Here is a 16,517-nt window from a genome sequence, read left to right as displayed (position 1 = left end):
TTTGACGGCCCAGATTACACAGCGGAGGAGCAGGGAGAGGTAAAGATTGCAAATGCTGGGGCCCTGCCCAAGCAAGGGGGGCCCACTCGCGGGCGTCGGTACTGGCACTGGGCCCCTCATAGTACAGCGGTGTGTCTGACGGCGGGTGTGCACCACCACCGTCAGAGACACTTGATTGCACTATGAGGGACCCTGTGCCAGTGCCCGCGCCCAAGAGTCGGCCTACCCACCTGTCCAGGGCAACGGCACTCGCACGGTGTCGTGCGCTAGGTGGTGACCCCGGCCATGGGGGGGAGGCAGCACAGTTAGGGAGTTTTAGAAAGTGACATATGTTGATGTTGGACATTCAGCTGATGCAAAAGGCGAAATAGGTGAAGTACCAGGAAGAGGTGGACCAAAGCAAGCCATTTTTCTGTCACCCTATGTGTCATCAGGGGAAGGTGGGACAAAATCCTTGGAAACCCATGCGTGGTTCATTTTAATGAAGGTTAGATCATCCACATTTTGGGTTGACAGACGGGTCCTTTTTTCTGTCAGGATTGATCCAGCTGCACTGAAGACTCTTTCCGATAGCACACTTGCAGCTGGGCAAGCGAGCTCCTGTAAGGCATATTGGGCCAATTCAGGCCAGGTGTCCAGTTTAGCGGCCCAATAGTCAAAGGGGAATGACCTGTGTGGGAGAACATCGATATGGGAGGAAAAGTAGTTTGTAACCATAGTTGACAACTGCTGTCTCCTGTCACTTTCCATCGATGCAGTATTACCAGTTGTGTGAGCGGTATTTGAAAAATCAGTCCACAACATTGTCATGAAACCCCTGTCTCCAACGCCACTTCTGCTGTGTGCATCACGAACAACTCTGCCAAGCTGCCCCCGGCCCGTACGGCTCGTGTGAGAACCATCACCGCTGCTGTGTGCTGGGAATGCCTCAAGCAACCGATTTACCAGAGTTGCTTGTTTATTAGCCAATATTAGGTCAAGGTTCTCCTGTGGCATGATGTTTTGTAATTTGCCTTTATAGCGTGGATCCAGGATGCTGGCCAACCAGTAGTCGTCATCGTTCATCATTTTGGCAATGCGGGGGTCCCTTTTGAGGATCCGCAAGGCATAATCTGACATGTGGGCCAATGTTCCCGGTGTCAATGATGCACTGCGAGTGCTGGGTGGAGGAGCACGTTCTGGCAAATCCACATCCCTCCAGTCACGCACAAACCCTGTACCAGACCTTGCCACGCCAACATTTTCACTTGCCCCACGAGATGCATCCTCCTCCCCTAAGTAATCATCCCCATCATCATCCTCCTCCTCCTCTTCTTCCTCCACCTCGTCCAGGAGAGGTCCCTGAGCAGACAATGGCTAAATGTCATCAAGGATTCCCTCCTCCTCTTCCTCCTCATCAACATTGGCTGCAGACGCCTGCTCCTTAAGGTGCGTCAAAGTTTGCATGAGCAGACGCATAAGTGGGATGCTCATGCTTAGGATGGCGTCGTCTGCGCTTACCAGCCGTGTGCATTCCTCAAAACACTGAAGGACTTTACAAAGGTCTTTCAGCTTCGACCACTGCACACCTGTCAACTCCATGTCTGCTCTCAAAGTGCCTGGCCGTGTATCCTCCCACAAATGCATTATGGCCTGCCTCTGCTCGCACAGCCGCTCCACCATGTGCAGGGTGGAGTTCCACCTTGTTGCAATGTCGATAATGAGGCGGTGGTTGGGAAGGTGGAGCAATCGCTGCAGCTTCTGCATACGAACGGAGTGTACAGGCGACCGGCGGATGTGCGCGCACAGTCTTCGCACCTTCTGGAGCAGGGCTGTTAACTCCGGATAATTTTTGAGGAAGCACTGCACCACCAGGTTCAAGGTGTGAGCCAAGCAAGGTATGTGGCTGAGTTTTGAAAGGGCTATGGCTGCCACAAAATTATGGCCGTTATCACTAACTACCTTGCCTGCCTCAAGATGTACACTGCCCAGCCATGACTCAGTTTGTCGCTTCAAGTACTCGGCCAGCACCTCGGTGGTGTGTCTGTCGCCCAAACACATCATCTGCAACACAGCCTGCTGACGCTTTCCACTAGCTGCTCGATAGGGGGACACATCGTGTGCAACAGTGGCAGCTGCAGATGGAGTGCTCGTACGACTGTGCTCTGTGGACGAGCTTTCGCTTCTGGAAGAGGAGGAGGAGGGTCGAACGCCTACAGCCAACTGATTCTTATACCGTGGGCTAGGCAGCACTGTCCCACCACCGCTGTCCCCTGTGGACCCTGCATCCACCACATTAACCCAGTGCGCAGTGATGGACACGTAACGGCCCTGGCCATGCCGGCTGGACCATGCATCAGTTGTGAGGTGCACCTTTCCGCTCACTGACTGCTTGAGTGCATGGACAATGCGGTCTTTCACATGATGGTGGAGGGCTGGGATGGCTTTGCGAGAGAAGAAGTGGCGACTGGGTAGGTCATAGCGTGGTACTGCATAGGCCATGAGTTCGCGGAAAGCTGTGCTTTCCACCAACCGAAAGGGCATCATCTCAAACGAGATTAGTTTGGCAATGTGGGCGTTCAAACCCAGTGTACGCGGATGAGAGACTGAGTACTTTCTTGACCTACTCATAGTGTCTGGGAGGGTGAGCTGGATTTGAGAGCTGCATATGGTGGAAGTAGAGGTGGACAGGGCGGACTGAGAGAGGGTTGATGATGGTGATGGAGTTGGTGTTCTTTCTGATGGCCTAGAATCAGTCTTTCGTTGATATAACAGTGGGATTCCCTGACTGCTGTGGTCTTGCAACGACACCTCAACATTTGCTGCTGTGCTAACCGGTGGGCTTACAGTGGGGGAAACAATGTAGCGTTGCTGACTACCTTCGTTGTGATCAGTTGCACATGTGGCACTTGAGGTTTGGTGTTGTGTCCACGCTTGCAAGTGCATGCTGGTTAAATGTCTAAGCATGCAACTGGTATTCAAATTTTTCAGATTTTTCCCTCGGCTAAAGGTCTTTGCGCACTTCTTACAGATAACCTTGGCCTGATCATGAGGATTTTGGTCAAAAAAGTGCCACACTGCACTCTTCCTACTTTGGCAGACATTTTGCGGCCTAGCACGCTGTGATCTTTTGACCCTCTGGACAAGCTGTCCAGCAACTCTTTTGATGTTTGGAACCTGTCTTTGGAGTGCTCCGGGCCTGCCAGATAACAGCTGTTGCGATGTCGATGTCTGCTGTGGATGCTCCTCATCTGAGCTATTGGAAGCAGCACCCTCTTCCCCCAATGGATGCCAATCTGGGTCAACAACTGGGTCATCCATCACCTCCTCTTCTATGTCATGTGCACCTTCCTCTGTGTCACCATGTATGGTGGTATAGTGTGCGGGAAGGGGCACCTGAGTCTCATCAGGGTCAGAATCTGGCTCTGTACACTGCGAGGACAATGTAGTGCTCTGAGTGAATGTACCAGCAGAATCATCCATCAGCGGCTGTGCATCAGTGCACTCCATGTCAGATTCATCTTGGCCTGGGTAATTCACCATTTCACTTGATAATCCAGGCATGGTATGTGAAAACAGCTCCATGGAGTAATCAGTAGTATGGCCTGCGTCATCCTTCAATCTTGGTTGGGGTGAAGGACACAAGGAAAGGTGTGGTTCATGAACATGAGCCTCCAATGACGACTCAGTGCTTTTACTTTTTACAACTGAAGAAGAGGAGGCGATAGAGCTGGAGGCTGAGTCAGCAATGTAAGACAAAACTTTTTCCTGATGCTCTGGCTTTAAAAGCGGTTTGCCAACTCCTAGAAAACTAAGCGTTCGAGGCCTTATGTAGCCAGACGATGACGCAGGGTCAGCACCTCCTGCATTCGGTCCTATTTTGCTCTTGCCACTACCATCAGATCCACCACCAACACCATCATTACCAGCTGCCAACCCCCGCCCAATTCCATGGCCTCTTCCACCAGCCTTCCTCATTTTTGGTAGAAATGTAGACAAAATCCAACAAACTATACAGTAATGTAAAACAAGGTACAAGGTGTCTATAGGACAGGGGAGATTTTGAATTTCTGCAGACACTTGTGGACACTGGACACTTTTGGATTGTGTGAGGCCCACTGATATCTGAGCGCTATGTGACAGGCTCGATGGCACAGCTGTGACCAAAGTGACTAGAGGATAAGGGAGATTTTGAATCTCTGCACACACTTTTGGACACTGGACACTTTTGGATTGTGTGAGGCCCACTGATATCTGAGCGCTATGTGACAGGCTCGATGGCACAGCTGTGACCAAAGTGACTAGAGGATAAGGGAGATTTTGAATCTCTGCACACACTTTTGGACACTGGATGGACACTTTTGGATTGTGTGAGGCCCACTGATATCTGAGCGCTATGTGACAGGCTCGATGGCACAGCTGTGACCAAAGTGACTAGAGGATAAGGGAGATTTTGAATCTCTGCACACACTTTTGGACACTGGACACTTTTGGATTGTCTGAGGCCCACTGATATCTGAGCGCTATGTCACAGGCTCGATGGCACAGCTGTGACCAAAGTGACTAGAGGATAAGGGAGATTTTGAATCTCTGCACACACTTTTGGACACTGGATGGACACTTTTGGATTGTGTGAGGCCCACTGATATCTGAGCGCTATGTGACAGGCTCGATGGCACAGCTGTGACCAAAGTGACTAGAGGATAAGGGAGATTTTGAATCTCTGCACACACTTTTGGACACTGGACACTTTTGGATTGTGTGAGGCCCACTGATATCTGAGCGCTATGTGACAGGCTCGATGGCACAGCTGTGACCAAAGTGACTAGAGGATAAGGGAGATTTTGAATCTCTGCACACACTTTTGGACACTGGATGGACACTTTTGGATTGTGTGAGGCCCACTGATATCTGAGCGCTATGTTACAGGCTCGATGGCACAGCTGTGACCAAAGTGACTAGAGGATAAGGGAGATTTTGAATCTCTGCACACACTTTTGGACACTGGACACTTTTGGATTGTGTGAGGCCCAATGAATATCTGAGCGCTATGTGACAGGCTCGATGGCACAGCTGTGACAAAAGTGACTAGAGGATAAGGGAGATTGAATTGCTTTTAAAAAAGCAGTTTGCGGAGCAGTGGGTAAACAGCAATGCAGGAATGTCAGGAAGCCTTAGAAGGCAGCCCAACAACCAACACCACTGATACACCACTATATAGCCTCCCCTTGCACTGCACACACAGTGACTGGTGTGTTGTGCAGGCCAAATTGCTAGCAGCAGAAGCAGTTTTTTTTTCTTCTCAGCAGGACAAAAAAAAAAAATTGGGATTGCTTTTAATAAAGCAGTTTGCGGAGCAGTGGGTAAACAGCAATGCAGGAATGTCAGGAAGCCTTAGAAGGCAGCCCAACAACCAACACCACTGATACACCACTATATAGCCTCCCCTTGCACTGCACACACAGTGACTGGTGTGTTGTGCAGGCCAAATCGCTAGCAGCAGAAGCAGTTTTTTTGTCTTCTTCCCTGCCTAACGCTCTCCCTACAGAATCAGCAGCAACCTCTCCCTATACTAAGATCGGCAGAAGTAAGATGGCGGTCGGCGTGCACGCCCTTTTATACCCCCTGTGACGCCCACCAAAGCAAGCCAATCACTTGCATGCCCTTCTGAAAGATGGTGGTGACCCGTGCCTATGTCATCACGTTGCCCACAGTGTCCGTGGATCCTGATTGGCTGAAAAAGAGCGCAAAACAAACTTTTGAAACGCGACTTTGGCGCGTAAGTCGCCGACCTCGTGGCCGACCTCATCCTAGGGTCGGGTTTCGTTTCATGAAACCCGACTTTGCCAAAAGTCGGCGACTTTTGAATTTTTTTGACCCGTTTCGCTCAACTCTAGTCCTGACTCTACACGTACTCCTTCCCCCACCACGAACCATGGCGGGGAGGACGCAGCTCAAACTGCAAGTCATACCACAATATCTTCTTCATGCACAGATGTCTGCGGAGAAGGTCTCTGGGACAAGTCCTGTGCGAAGATTTGCCTGGTGAACGTATATCCCAACGGTACGTCAGCAAATTAACGGACCACACGACGCACCATTTGCCCAACGCTTTGATCTAGGCTGGGTAATTATAGGCAATGTTTGCATACACAAGATGAAGAGACCTAATAACATCTCCTCTTACAAAACACACATCTTGCCAAATGGTCGCAGCACTCATTTTCAGCCATGCCCACATCATTACTGGGTGAAAGAGAAAGTGAGCAACACCAAGAGGCAACAGGAATCCTTCAACAACATGAACATGCTCCAGCCCTGGGATGAAAACCTCGGGTCAACAGTGTTCGATTCCACAAGTGAAGACAACAAGTTAGCACCCACAAGGGAAGATAAAGAATTCATAAAGGTTATGGACAAAGAATTTGTTCAAGATGACTCCAACAGTTGGGTAGCTCCTTTACCCTTTCGTTTTCCAAGAGCGAGGTTGCCAAACAACCTGCAGCAAGCAACTGCAAGGTTCTCATCCTTAAAACGTACCCTAAAGAGGAAACCAGAGATGGAGAAGCATTTCATTGACTTTATGCAGAACATCTTTGACAAAGATCATGCTGAACCTGTACCACCACTGAAGGAAGGAGAAGAATGTTGGTACCTTCCATCCTTTGGTGTCTATCATCCTCGCAAGCCTAACCAGATCAGAGTGGTGTTTGACTCCAGTGCTCAGTATGAAGGCCTCTCTCTCAACAACCTGCTACTAACTGGACCCAACCTGAACAACAGCCTCCTTGGAGTATTGATCCTCTTCAGACAAGAACCTGTTGCTATAATGGCCGACATCCAGCAGATGTTTCATTGCTTCATCATTAAGGAAGACAGCAGAAACTATCTTAGGTTCCTATGGCACAAAGACAACAATGTCAACAATCAAGTCATAGACTACCGGATGAAGGTCCATGTCTTCGGCAACAGTCCTTCACCTGCTGTGGCGATCTACGGACTGAGACGGACAGCCCAGGAAGGTGAGAGAGAGTACGGATCCGATGCTCGTCAATTCGTAGAGAAGAACTTCTACGTAGACGACGGGCTCAAGTCCTTGCCCACAAGTGAAGAGGCAATTGACCTACTCTCCAGGACACAGGAAATGCTATCCACATCAAACCTCAGACTCCACAAGATCATCTCTAACAGTCAAGAAGTAATGAGCGCGTTTCCATCTGAGGACCATGCCACGAACCTAAAGGACCTCAACCTAGGTTCTGATGTTCCTCCCACACAGCGCAGCCTCGGTCTACTGTGGGATATCAAACAGGACACCTTCACCTTCCAAGTGTCGCCCTGTGACAAACCCTTTACCAAACGAGGAGTCCTATCTGTCATAAACAGCATCTACGATCCTCTCGGGTTTGTAGCATCCATCACTATTCAAGGCAAGATACTGTTAAGACAGCTCACTGCCGAGAACACTGATTGGGACACCCCGCTTCCGACTCAGAAACAGCAAAGGTGGGAGACATGGAAGAAGTCCTTGAAGTTCTTAGAGCAACTCCAAGTCCCACGTTGTTATTCTCCAATGATTCTTACCCCAGCTACACTTCTTACACAGAAGATTGGAGCTGCTACAGTTCCTCTCGAGAAGTTCGATAACAAGGACATTTACAAACGTCAGTGGAAGCAAGTACAACACATAACCAACGTGTTTTGGCACCGTTGGAAGACCGAATACTTGCACCTGCTTCAAAACCGTCACAAATGGCAGACACCCAGTCCCAATCTCCAAGAAGGAGACCTTGTCCTCTTAAAAGACAAAGAGGCTCATCGTAACGACTGGCCAATGGGTCTTATCACCAAGGTCATGCCCAGCGAGGATGGAAAGACTCGTAAGAAAGAAGTTAAGGTGACAAAAGGGGGCTCTACCCGAACCTTCCTCCGTCCGGTCACCGATCTCGTGCTGCTACTGCCAAAGGAGGACGTCACATGAACTGAACATTGCTCCTGGACGTTGCTCACGGCGGGGAGCATACCTCCTCATCCCCCAGTTTTATTGAACATTGACATTTTCCATTGGATTGAACTTTGAACATTGCCATTGGATTGCTGGGTTGGTGGAAGAGTTGGCATGTTTGCGGCTTCCCCAATCCGAAGATGGGTTTAATAGACTTGGACTTATCTTCCGGTGTGATCTACGGGTCAACAACAACGAGTTGGACTTTAAAAATGTTTATTATTGCATGCATGTTTTTCTTTTCTCTTGTTTTTCAGGTTCGAACGACTTCGAAGAATTAAGGACATCGTGAAATCCAAGGATTTCAGACGGGGAGTGTCATGTCCCACGACTTGGGAAATCATTTAATATTTGCATTACTTGTGTTGTATCCTTGCTGCTAGGCAGAAGTTTGCCTTTCCCTGTATTTTGTCCCAACTCTCTCCCTGTAGTCCTGTGATGTATGTTTGTTCCCTCCCTTATTCTCCATTTTGTGATCGTCCCTCCATCTGTATGCATCTTCTTACATGTCCTCCGAAGAATATTCCTTTTTACCTGCTGCTTTCATCATAATACAAGAATTTCAGTTAAAGCATCCCTCTTTTCCTGGAGTCTTCTTACATGAGATCGTGGCTGAGTTAAGCTGTCTGATTAATCGGTATGAACGTGAGTACAGGTCGATACGGAAGGGGCCCAGAAAGAGAGGTCTATCCAGGCACCATACGTTCTACATATCCATGAGTCAGAATATGTAACTTTAAAGTCTCTTTGATTGAATGGGTTGTGAGCAGGGGCATCAGGCCACAATGACAATAACTCCATCTCTGAATACTTGCAGTCACAGCCGATGGCCCCCGATGCTCCGGATCTTGCTGCTACGTCCTCTTGTACTGCACTGCAGCTTACACGTGTGCTCTCTATAGGGAAGGCCAGATTCTTGCTGAACTGTAATATACACAGTTTCCTTCTGTCTCTGGTCACTTTGGCAGTCTGTCTCCTAGGAGCAGTCACAGTCTGTCTCCTGATCCTCCATCTCTCTAATACTGCTTTGTTGGCTGCTGTCCCCACCAGTCGCTGTGACGCAGCCAGCTCCCATCTTTCTCTGTGTCTGTTCTCCAGGACACTCAGTTTGACATGTGAACCTTACACAATGTCCCACAACTGTTCCAGAAAGAAAGGTTTTGAGCTACTTTACTGATAACCGCTATTTTGTGTATTGGTTCCATCAATGGTCACCTTAGCTACATCTCTCATACATGTCCTCCTCTAATAATATCTAGATGTTACAGCACCCTTACCATAAAACACTTCCTTTCTACTTTACGAACAGACATCCAGGGAACTCCAGAACCCCTGCCAACCACCAGACCCACAGACACATATTCTCCTTGTAATCTTTCCCGTCCCCTTCAGGCCACTATGTAGACACCACCCTGGTAAATAATCAGTTATGGATTGTAACAACTGGTGCTGATCTCCTATTTGTTTTATGTCTGTTCATTGTACAGAACATTTATATTGTGTTTATTCTTCATTTTACAGGTTTCAACAGAAAATGATTGGGAATCAGGATTTGTCTTTTCTGATCTTTGTCAAATTACATTAAGTTACAACCAGATCAAAATGGCAGATAGCAAAGTGAAAGTGGCAGTAAGAGTCCGGCCAATGAATCAGAAAGAGACTGATGAAAAGGCAGAATGTGTCGTCTACATGGAAGGAAACCAAACTGCGGTGAAATTCTCGTCTCCCACATTTGATGGAAACTGTCCAGCACAGAAAGAATTTCACTTTGATCACTGTTTCTGGTCGGTAAACGATGAAGGCCCGGCCAAGTATGCAAGTCAAGAAGATGTTTTCACAACCCTTGGGGAAGACATTCTGGACAATGCCTTCAGAGGATTCAACTCTTGCATTTTTGCTTATGGTCAAACAGGGTCAGGGAAGACCTTTTCTATGATGGGGACAGATGACCAACCCGGTCTGGTGCCAAGAATTTGTTCTGCCTTGTTTAGCCGAGACGTTAGTCATCTGACAAGTTTCCAAGTTGAAGCCACGTACCTAGAAATATACAACGAAAAAGTCCAAGATCTTTTGCGTCCTACCAGTGACTTTAAGGCACTGAGAGTTCGAGAACACAAATCAGTTGGTCCATATGTGGAGGGTTTATCTCATCATGCTGTCAGAAATGCCGGAGACATAAAATCACTGATACTTGAAGGAAACAAATGCCGGAAAATCAGCAATACGAAAATGAATGAACAAAGCAGCCGGTCACACGCAATATTCACTATCACAGTCACACAGACATTTCAGAAGAAAAATACTGTGAAAGAACTTCTCAGTAAGGTTAGTCTTGTGGATTTAGCAGGAAGTGAAAGAATTTCCATAACTGGAGCTACAGGAGAGGAGCTAAAAGAAAGCTCAAACATTAATAAGTCACTTTCATCTCTTGGTTTGGTCATAAATTCATTAGCTGAACTTTCCGAGGGTAAAAGAAAGAGCAGTTATGTTAATTATAGAGATTCGGTTCTTACCTGGCTGCTAAAGAACAATCTTGGAGGAAATAGCAAAACTGTCATGTTGGCCACCATCAGCCCAGCATCAATCAACTATCAGGAGACGCTCTCCACTCTGAAATATGCTGATAATGCCAAGTGCATAGTCAACAACCCAAGGGTAAATGAAGATCTTAAAGCAAGGACGATAGCTGACCTAGCAAAAGAGGTAAAAGGACTGAGAGAACAACTACAACAAGCTAAAACAAAACATAAAGAGGATCTGCAGGCAAAACTAAATGAATCAGAAACACTGCTCGGAGAATTCAAAACCTCCTGGGAAGAAAAGCTACAAAAGACAAAAATATCTGCCTTAGAACGACAAAAACAGCTTCAAAGGCTTGGAATCATGGTAGAACATTCTGGCAATAGAGTTGATGAAGATAAATGTTATCTGATAAACGTATCTAGTCACAGAAGAAATCACAATGAGCTATTTCTATACTATTTAGGAGAAAGCACAAAAATTGGGTCTGGTGATTCTCAAGACATCAAGATCACTGGTCCTGGAATTGAGTTGGAGCATTGTGTGATTGACATCTTACAAGATGGAAACATTGTTCTCACCCCCAACAACTATGCTGAAACCTTTGTGAATAGTTCAAGAGTTCAGACAGGTGTGATATTGAATCAAGAAGATAAAATAATGCTTGGAAACAAAGCTTCCTTCATGCTACATAAGCCAACTGCTAAGTCTAAAATAGCCCAGGAAAGTCCCGACATGGTTCACAATGTCCCAGTAAACCAACCAGAAGAAATGAACAAAGAAGGAACTGAATCCACAGAGTGTTCCACCCAAAAGATCATTATTCCCCAGAATAGATCTATTGTGTCCACAGGAACCAGTGACAATAAATATTCAGATCAGGATTCACATATCAGAAAAATTACAACGACAGAGACAACGGTATCTCCAAAGGATCACAAGGATGGTGGAAATTCTGAACCAAGTGTAATTTGTCATCACAAAAAACCTGATGAAGACGACGCTGTAGATAAAAATCATCACGGTACCAGAACATCCCTCAGGCCAACATCTCAGACTGAAATAGAACAACATGATGACCACCAGATTTCTAAAGATGATGATAAACCTGTAAGTTTTGGGAACCCAATGTCTCAGATTGTAATGGAAGAATATTTGGAAAGCAGAAACCAGATATCTAAAGATAGTGAAAATCTGAACTCTGAAGATAATGATAAGACTGCTATTTCCATCAATCGACCATGTGAGAAAGAAATGGAGCAAAACATTAGCAGAGGAAACCAGCAATCTAAAGAAGATTATAAAACTAACATCTCAAACAATTTAACATTTCAGAGAGAAATGGAACAAAATGTAAGCCCTAAAAATCAAATATCTAAAGAAGATGATAAGGAAACTGACACCTCCATACATCCAACATCTCAGACACAAGTGGAAAAAAATATAAGTATTGACATACAGACATCTAATGAGAACAGCGATGGTACTTCAATGGATGAAGCTGCTCAGAACAAATTGGAACAATATTTATTGGCTGAAAACCAGATATCCAAAGCTGATTCCGATAAAACTGATTTAGACGTCAATCAAACTTCTCAGATGGAAATTGGTCAAAAATTAAGTTCTGAACCCCAAATATGTAAAGATGAAGATGATGATGACAAAACTGAAATGTCAACAAATTCAACACCTCTGAGAGAAATGAAACAAAACATAAGGAATGAAAGTCAAATACCTGAGGGCACAGATGAGATCTCCATGAATCCAACATCCCAGACAAAAATGGAGACAAATAGGTGTGAAAAACAGATGTGTAGTAATGATGGTGGTGATACAAATAATCTATCAGCAGGGCCGGTTTTAGGCCAAGTGGGGCCCTATGCAAAGTTTAAAATGGGACCTCAAATGCTGACATATTGCACATCACACAGAGGCATTTCGATTGTAGTTACATGCGCTGAGTTCAGGCCGCTAAATAAGTGTGATCGACAATATTGAAGTCGTTCAACACTTGTTTCCCGGCCTCTTTCCACCGTCTGAGAAAGAATGATGGGGACAAAACAATCACTAATGGATCAATCGGTCCCCATACAGTATCATGTTATCAGCAGCACATCTACAGTTTACACCCCATAGTCCTCCATATAATATGTGCCCCATAGTCCTCCATATAGTATAATACACTCCCTATAGTCCTCCATATAATATAATGTCCTCCATATAGTATAATACACTCCCTATAGTCCTCCATATAGCATAATATGCCCCATAGTCCTCCATATAGTATAATATACTCCTCAGTCCTCCATATAGTATAATACACTCCCCATAGTGCCCCATATAGTATAATACGCTCCCCATAGCCCTCCATATATTAAAATTCACTGCTCAGTCCTCCATATAGTATAATACACTCCTCATAGTGCTCCATATAGTATAATACACTCCTCATAGTCCTCCATATAATATAATGTGCCCCATAGTCCTCCATATAGTATAATACACTCCCTATAGTCCTCCATATAATATAATGTCCTCCATATAGTATAATACACTCCCTATAGTCCTCCATATGGCATAATATGCCCCATAGTCCTCCATATAGTATAATATACTCCTCAGTCCTCCATACAGTATAATACACTCCCCATAGCCCTCCATATATTAAAATACACTGCTCAGTCCTCCATATAGTATAATATACTCCTCATAGTGCTCCGTATAGTATAATGCACCGCCAGTCATCCATGTAGTACAATTCACTTCCCATAGTATAATGAACCCCATAGTTCTTCATATAGTACAGTATAATGTATTCCCCATAGTCCTCGATACAGTATAATGCAGCCACCCCATAGAGCATAATGAAGCCACCCCAGAGTATGCAGCCACCCCAGAGTTTTATGCAGCCACCCTTTAGAGCATAATGCAGCCACCCCACAGAATATAATGTAACCCCCCATAGAATATAATGCAGCCCCCCTCATATAATATAATGTAGCCCCTCCATAGAATATATGGCAGCCCCCTCATAGAGTATAATGCAGCCTCTCACAGAATATAATGCAGCCCCTTATATAGTATAATGTAGCCCCTCCATAGAATACAATGTAGCCCTCCTCATATAGTATAATGCAGCCCCAATAGAATATAATGTAGCCCCCTCATAAAGTATAATGAAGCCCCCATACAATATAATCTAGCCCCCCATAAAATATAATGCAGCCCCCCATTGAATGCAATGTAGCCTCCACATATAGTATAACGTAACCCCCTCATAGAGTATGATGCAATCACCCCCATAGAATAACATTAATATAATACAGCCCCCCCATAGAATATAATGCAGCCCCGAATAGAATATAATACTGTACAGCCCACTTCCCCATAGAATATAATGTAGCCCCCATATTATATAATACAGCCTTCTGATAGAATATAATGTATAATGTACCCCCAACATGGTATATAGCACAGCCCCACATGGTATATAGCACAGCACCACATGGTATATAGCACAGCATAACATGGTATATAGCACAGCACCACATGGTATATAGCACAGAACAGCATGGTATATAGCACAGCATAACATGGTATATAGCACAGCACCACATGGTATATAGCACAGAACAGCATGGTATATAGCACAGCACCACATGGTATATAGCACAGCACCACATGGTATATAGCACAGCCCACATGGTATATAGCACAGCACCACATGTATATAGCACAGCACAACATGGTATATAGCACAGCACCACATGGTATATAGCACAGCACTACATGGTATATAGCACAGCCCCAGGTTATATAGCACAGACCCACATGGTATATAGCACAGCACCACATGGTATATAGCACAGCCCCACATGGTATATAGCACAGCACCACATGGTATATAGCACAGCCCCATGGTATATAGCACAGCACCACATGGCATATAGCACAGCCCACATGGTATATGCGCAGCACCACATGGTATATAGCACAGCCCCATGGAATACAGTATAGCACAGCACCACATGGTATATAGCACAGCACCACATGGTATATAGCACAGCCCACATGGTATATAGCAATTTAGATGACCATAAAGTGATTCAGCTCAGACTAAACAGTATGATATTAAATGATTTAACACAGTTTCTAAATATTAGAATATAATGCACCCCCCTCTTATAGTATAATGCAGCCACCCCTTAGAGCATAATGCAGCCACCCCACAGAACATAATGTAGCCCTTCCATAGAAAATATGGCAGCCCCCTCATAGAGTATAATACAGCCCCCATAGAATATAATGCAGCCCCTTATATAGTATAATGCAGCCCCTCCATAGAATACAATGTAGCCCTCCTCATATAGTATAATGCAGCTCCAATAGAATATAATGTAGCCCCCTCATAAAGTATAATGAAGCCCCCATACAATATAATCTAGCCCTCCATAGAATATAATGCAGCCCTCCATAGAATGGTATACCACATGGTATATAGCACAGCCCCATGGTATATAGCACAGCACCACATGGTATATAGCACAGCACCACATGGTATATAGCAATTTAGATGACCATAAAGTGATTCAGCTAAAGGGGTTTTACACATAGCGATATCGCTAGCAATATCGCTAAAGCATCACCGATTTGGTGACGCAGCAGCGATATCGCTATGTGTGATACTTACCTCCGACCGGCTTCCCCGCTGTCCATCGCTGATTGCGCAAGATCGCGCGGCTCCATTTCTCGTCGGGCGCTTCCTGTTGGGCTTCCTGCTGGCGCCAACGAGCGATGCGTGGACGCAGACAGGAGGACGTCAGGAGCGTCGCGTCTGAAAGGTAAGTAACGACCGCTAGATCGCTGCTGCATCGCTGTGAGATCTGCCTGTGTGGCAGCTCACTAGCGATCATTTAGCGATGCACCAGCGATCCTGACCGGGTCGTATCGTGGTCGGGATCGCTGGTGCATCGCTAAACGTAAAGGGGCCTTAAGACTAAACAGTATGATATTAAATGATTTAACACAGTTTCTAAATATAATTATTAACTTCATTTTAAGATCTTCAGTCGGAATTCTGCCTAAAGTGGAGTCTTTACAGAAGAAGGCTGTTAATTACATACGAAGATCGAGGGAACAGATTATGGCTGTTCTACAGAAGGACTTTGATAAATTTCTGGATAAAATCGATGTAGAGAACATTATCACACAAGATGAATATTTTAAGGTTGAAAATATGGAAAATGACAAAAAAGCACGGACCTTAATGAACCTGATACTTCAAAAAGATGAATCAACTTGTAGAGCCTTCCTCCGATGCTTGGAACTGAACCCGAGTAAGAGCTGAAAGATTATGTATTAATTATACAGAAATCAAATCTATGCTTAAACAATAACTTCACAAATGTCCTGGGGTGTAGCCACTGTACCCCTAAGGAGACTGGTGGCCTTGAGTCCAGAGTTATTACCATGTATCTCCATCATTAAAGGGAATCTGTCACCCTATTTTTCGCCTATCAGCTGCCGGCACCGCCATCAGGGGCTTATCGCCAGCATTCTGTAATGCTGTAGATAAGCCCCCGATGTAACCTGAAAGATAAGAAAAACAAGTTAGATTATACTCACCCCGGTGTTCAGTCCGGTCCGATGGGTGTCGCCGTCCCGTCCGTCACCTCCCACCTTCTAACGGTGACGTCTTTTTTCCTTCCTGTCGTGGCTCCTGCACAGGCGCACTGCTCTGCCCTGTTGAGGGCAGAGCAGAGTACTGCAGTGTGCAGGCGCCGGACCAGCTCAGAGGTCCGGCACCTGCGCACTGCAGTATTCTGCTCTGCCCTTCACAGGACAGATATAGTATGCCTGTGCAGGAGCCTCGACAGGCAGCAAAGAAGACGTCACCGTTAGAAGGTGGGAGGTGCCGGACGGGACGGCTACACCCATTGGACCGGGGTGAGTATAATCTAACGTGTTTTTCTTATCTTTCAGGTTACATCGGGGGCTTATCTACAGCATTACA

At 45.8% G+C, this 16,517-nt stretch overlaps 1 protein-coding gene across 1 annotated transcript in view; it reads left to right on the top strand.

Moving 5' to 3' along the window:
* LOC141073123 (interferon-induced very large GTPase 1-like) overlaps positions 1-16,517 on the top strand; it is a 57,501-nt gene that overhangs the window by 21,832 nt on the left and 19,152 nt on the right. Inside the window, exons 2-3 of the mRNA XM_073560479.1 lie at positions 9,506-12,300; positions 15,566-15,840. Coding sequence (XP_073416580.1) covers positions 9,587-12,300; positions 15,566-15,840 — 2,989 coding nt within the window. The 5' untranslated portion in view covers positions 9,506-9,586. The remainder of the gene's footprint in view (positions 1-9,505; positions 12,301-15,565; positions 15,841-16,517) is intronic.

The sequence above is a fragment of the Dendrobates tinctorius genome, unplaced genomic scaffold (assembly GCF_039654945.1).
Source record: "Dendrobates tinctorius isolate UK_male_01 unplaced genomic scaffold, ASM3965494v1 ptg000297l, whole genome shotgun sequence".
Lineage (NCBI taxonomy): Eukaryota > Metazoa > Chordata > Amphibia > Anura > Dendrobatidae > Dendrobates > Dendrobates tinctorius.
The sequence above is the reverse complement of the archived record's forward strand: the minus strand, read 5'-3'. Positions and strand labels throughout refer to the sequence as shown.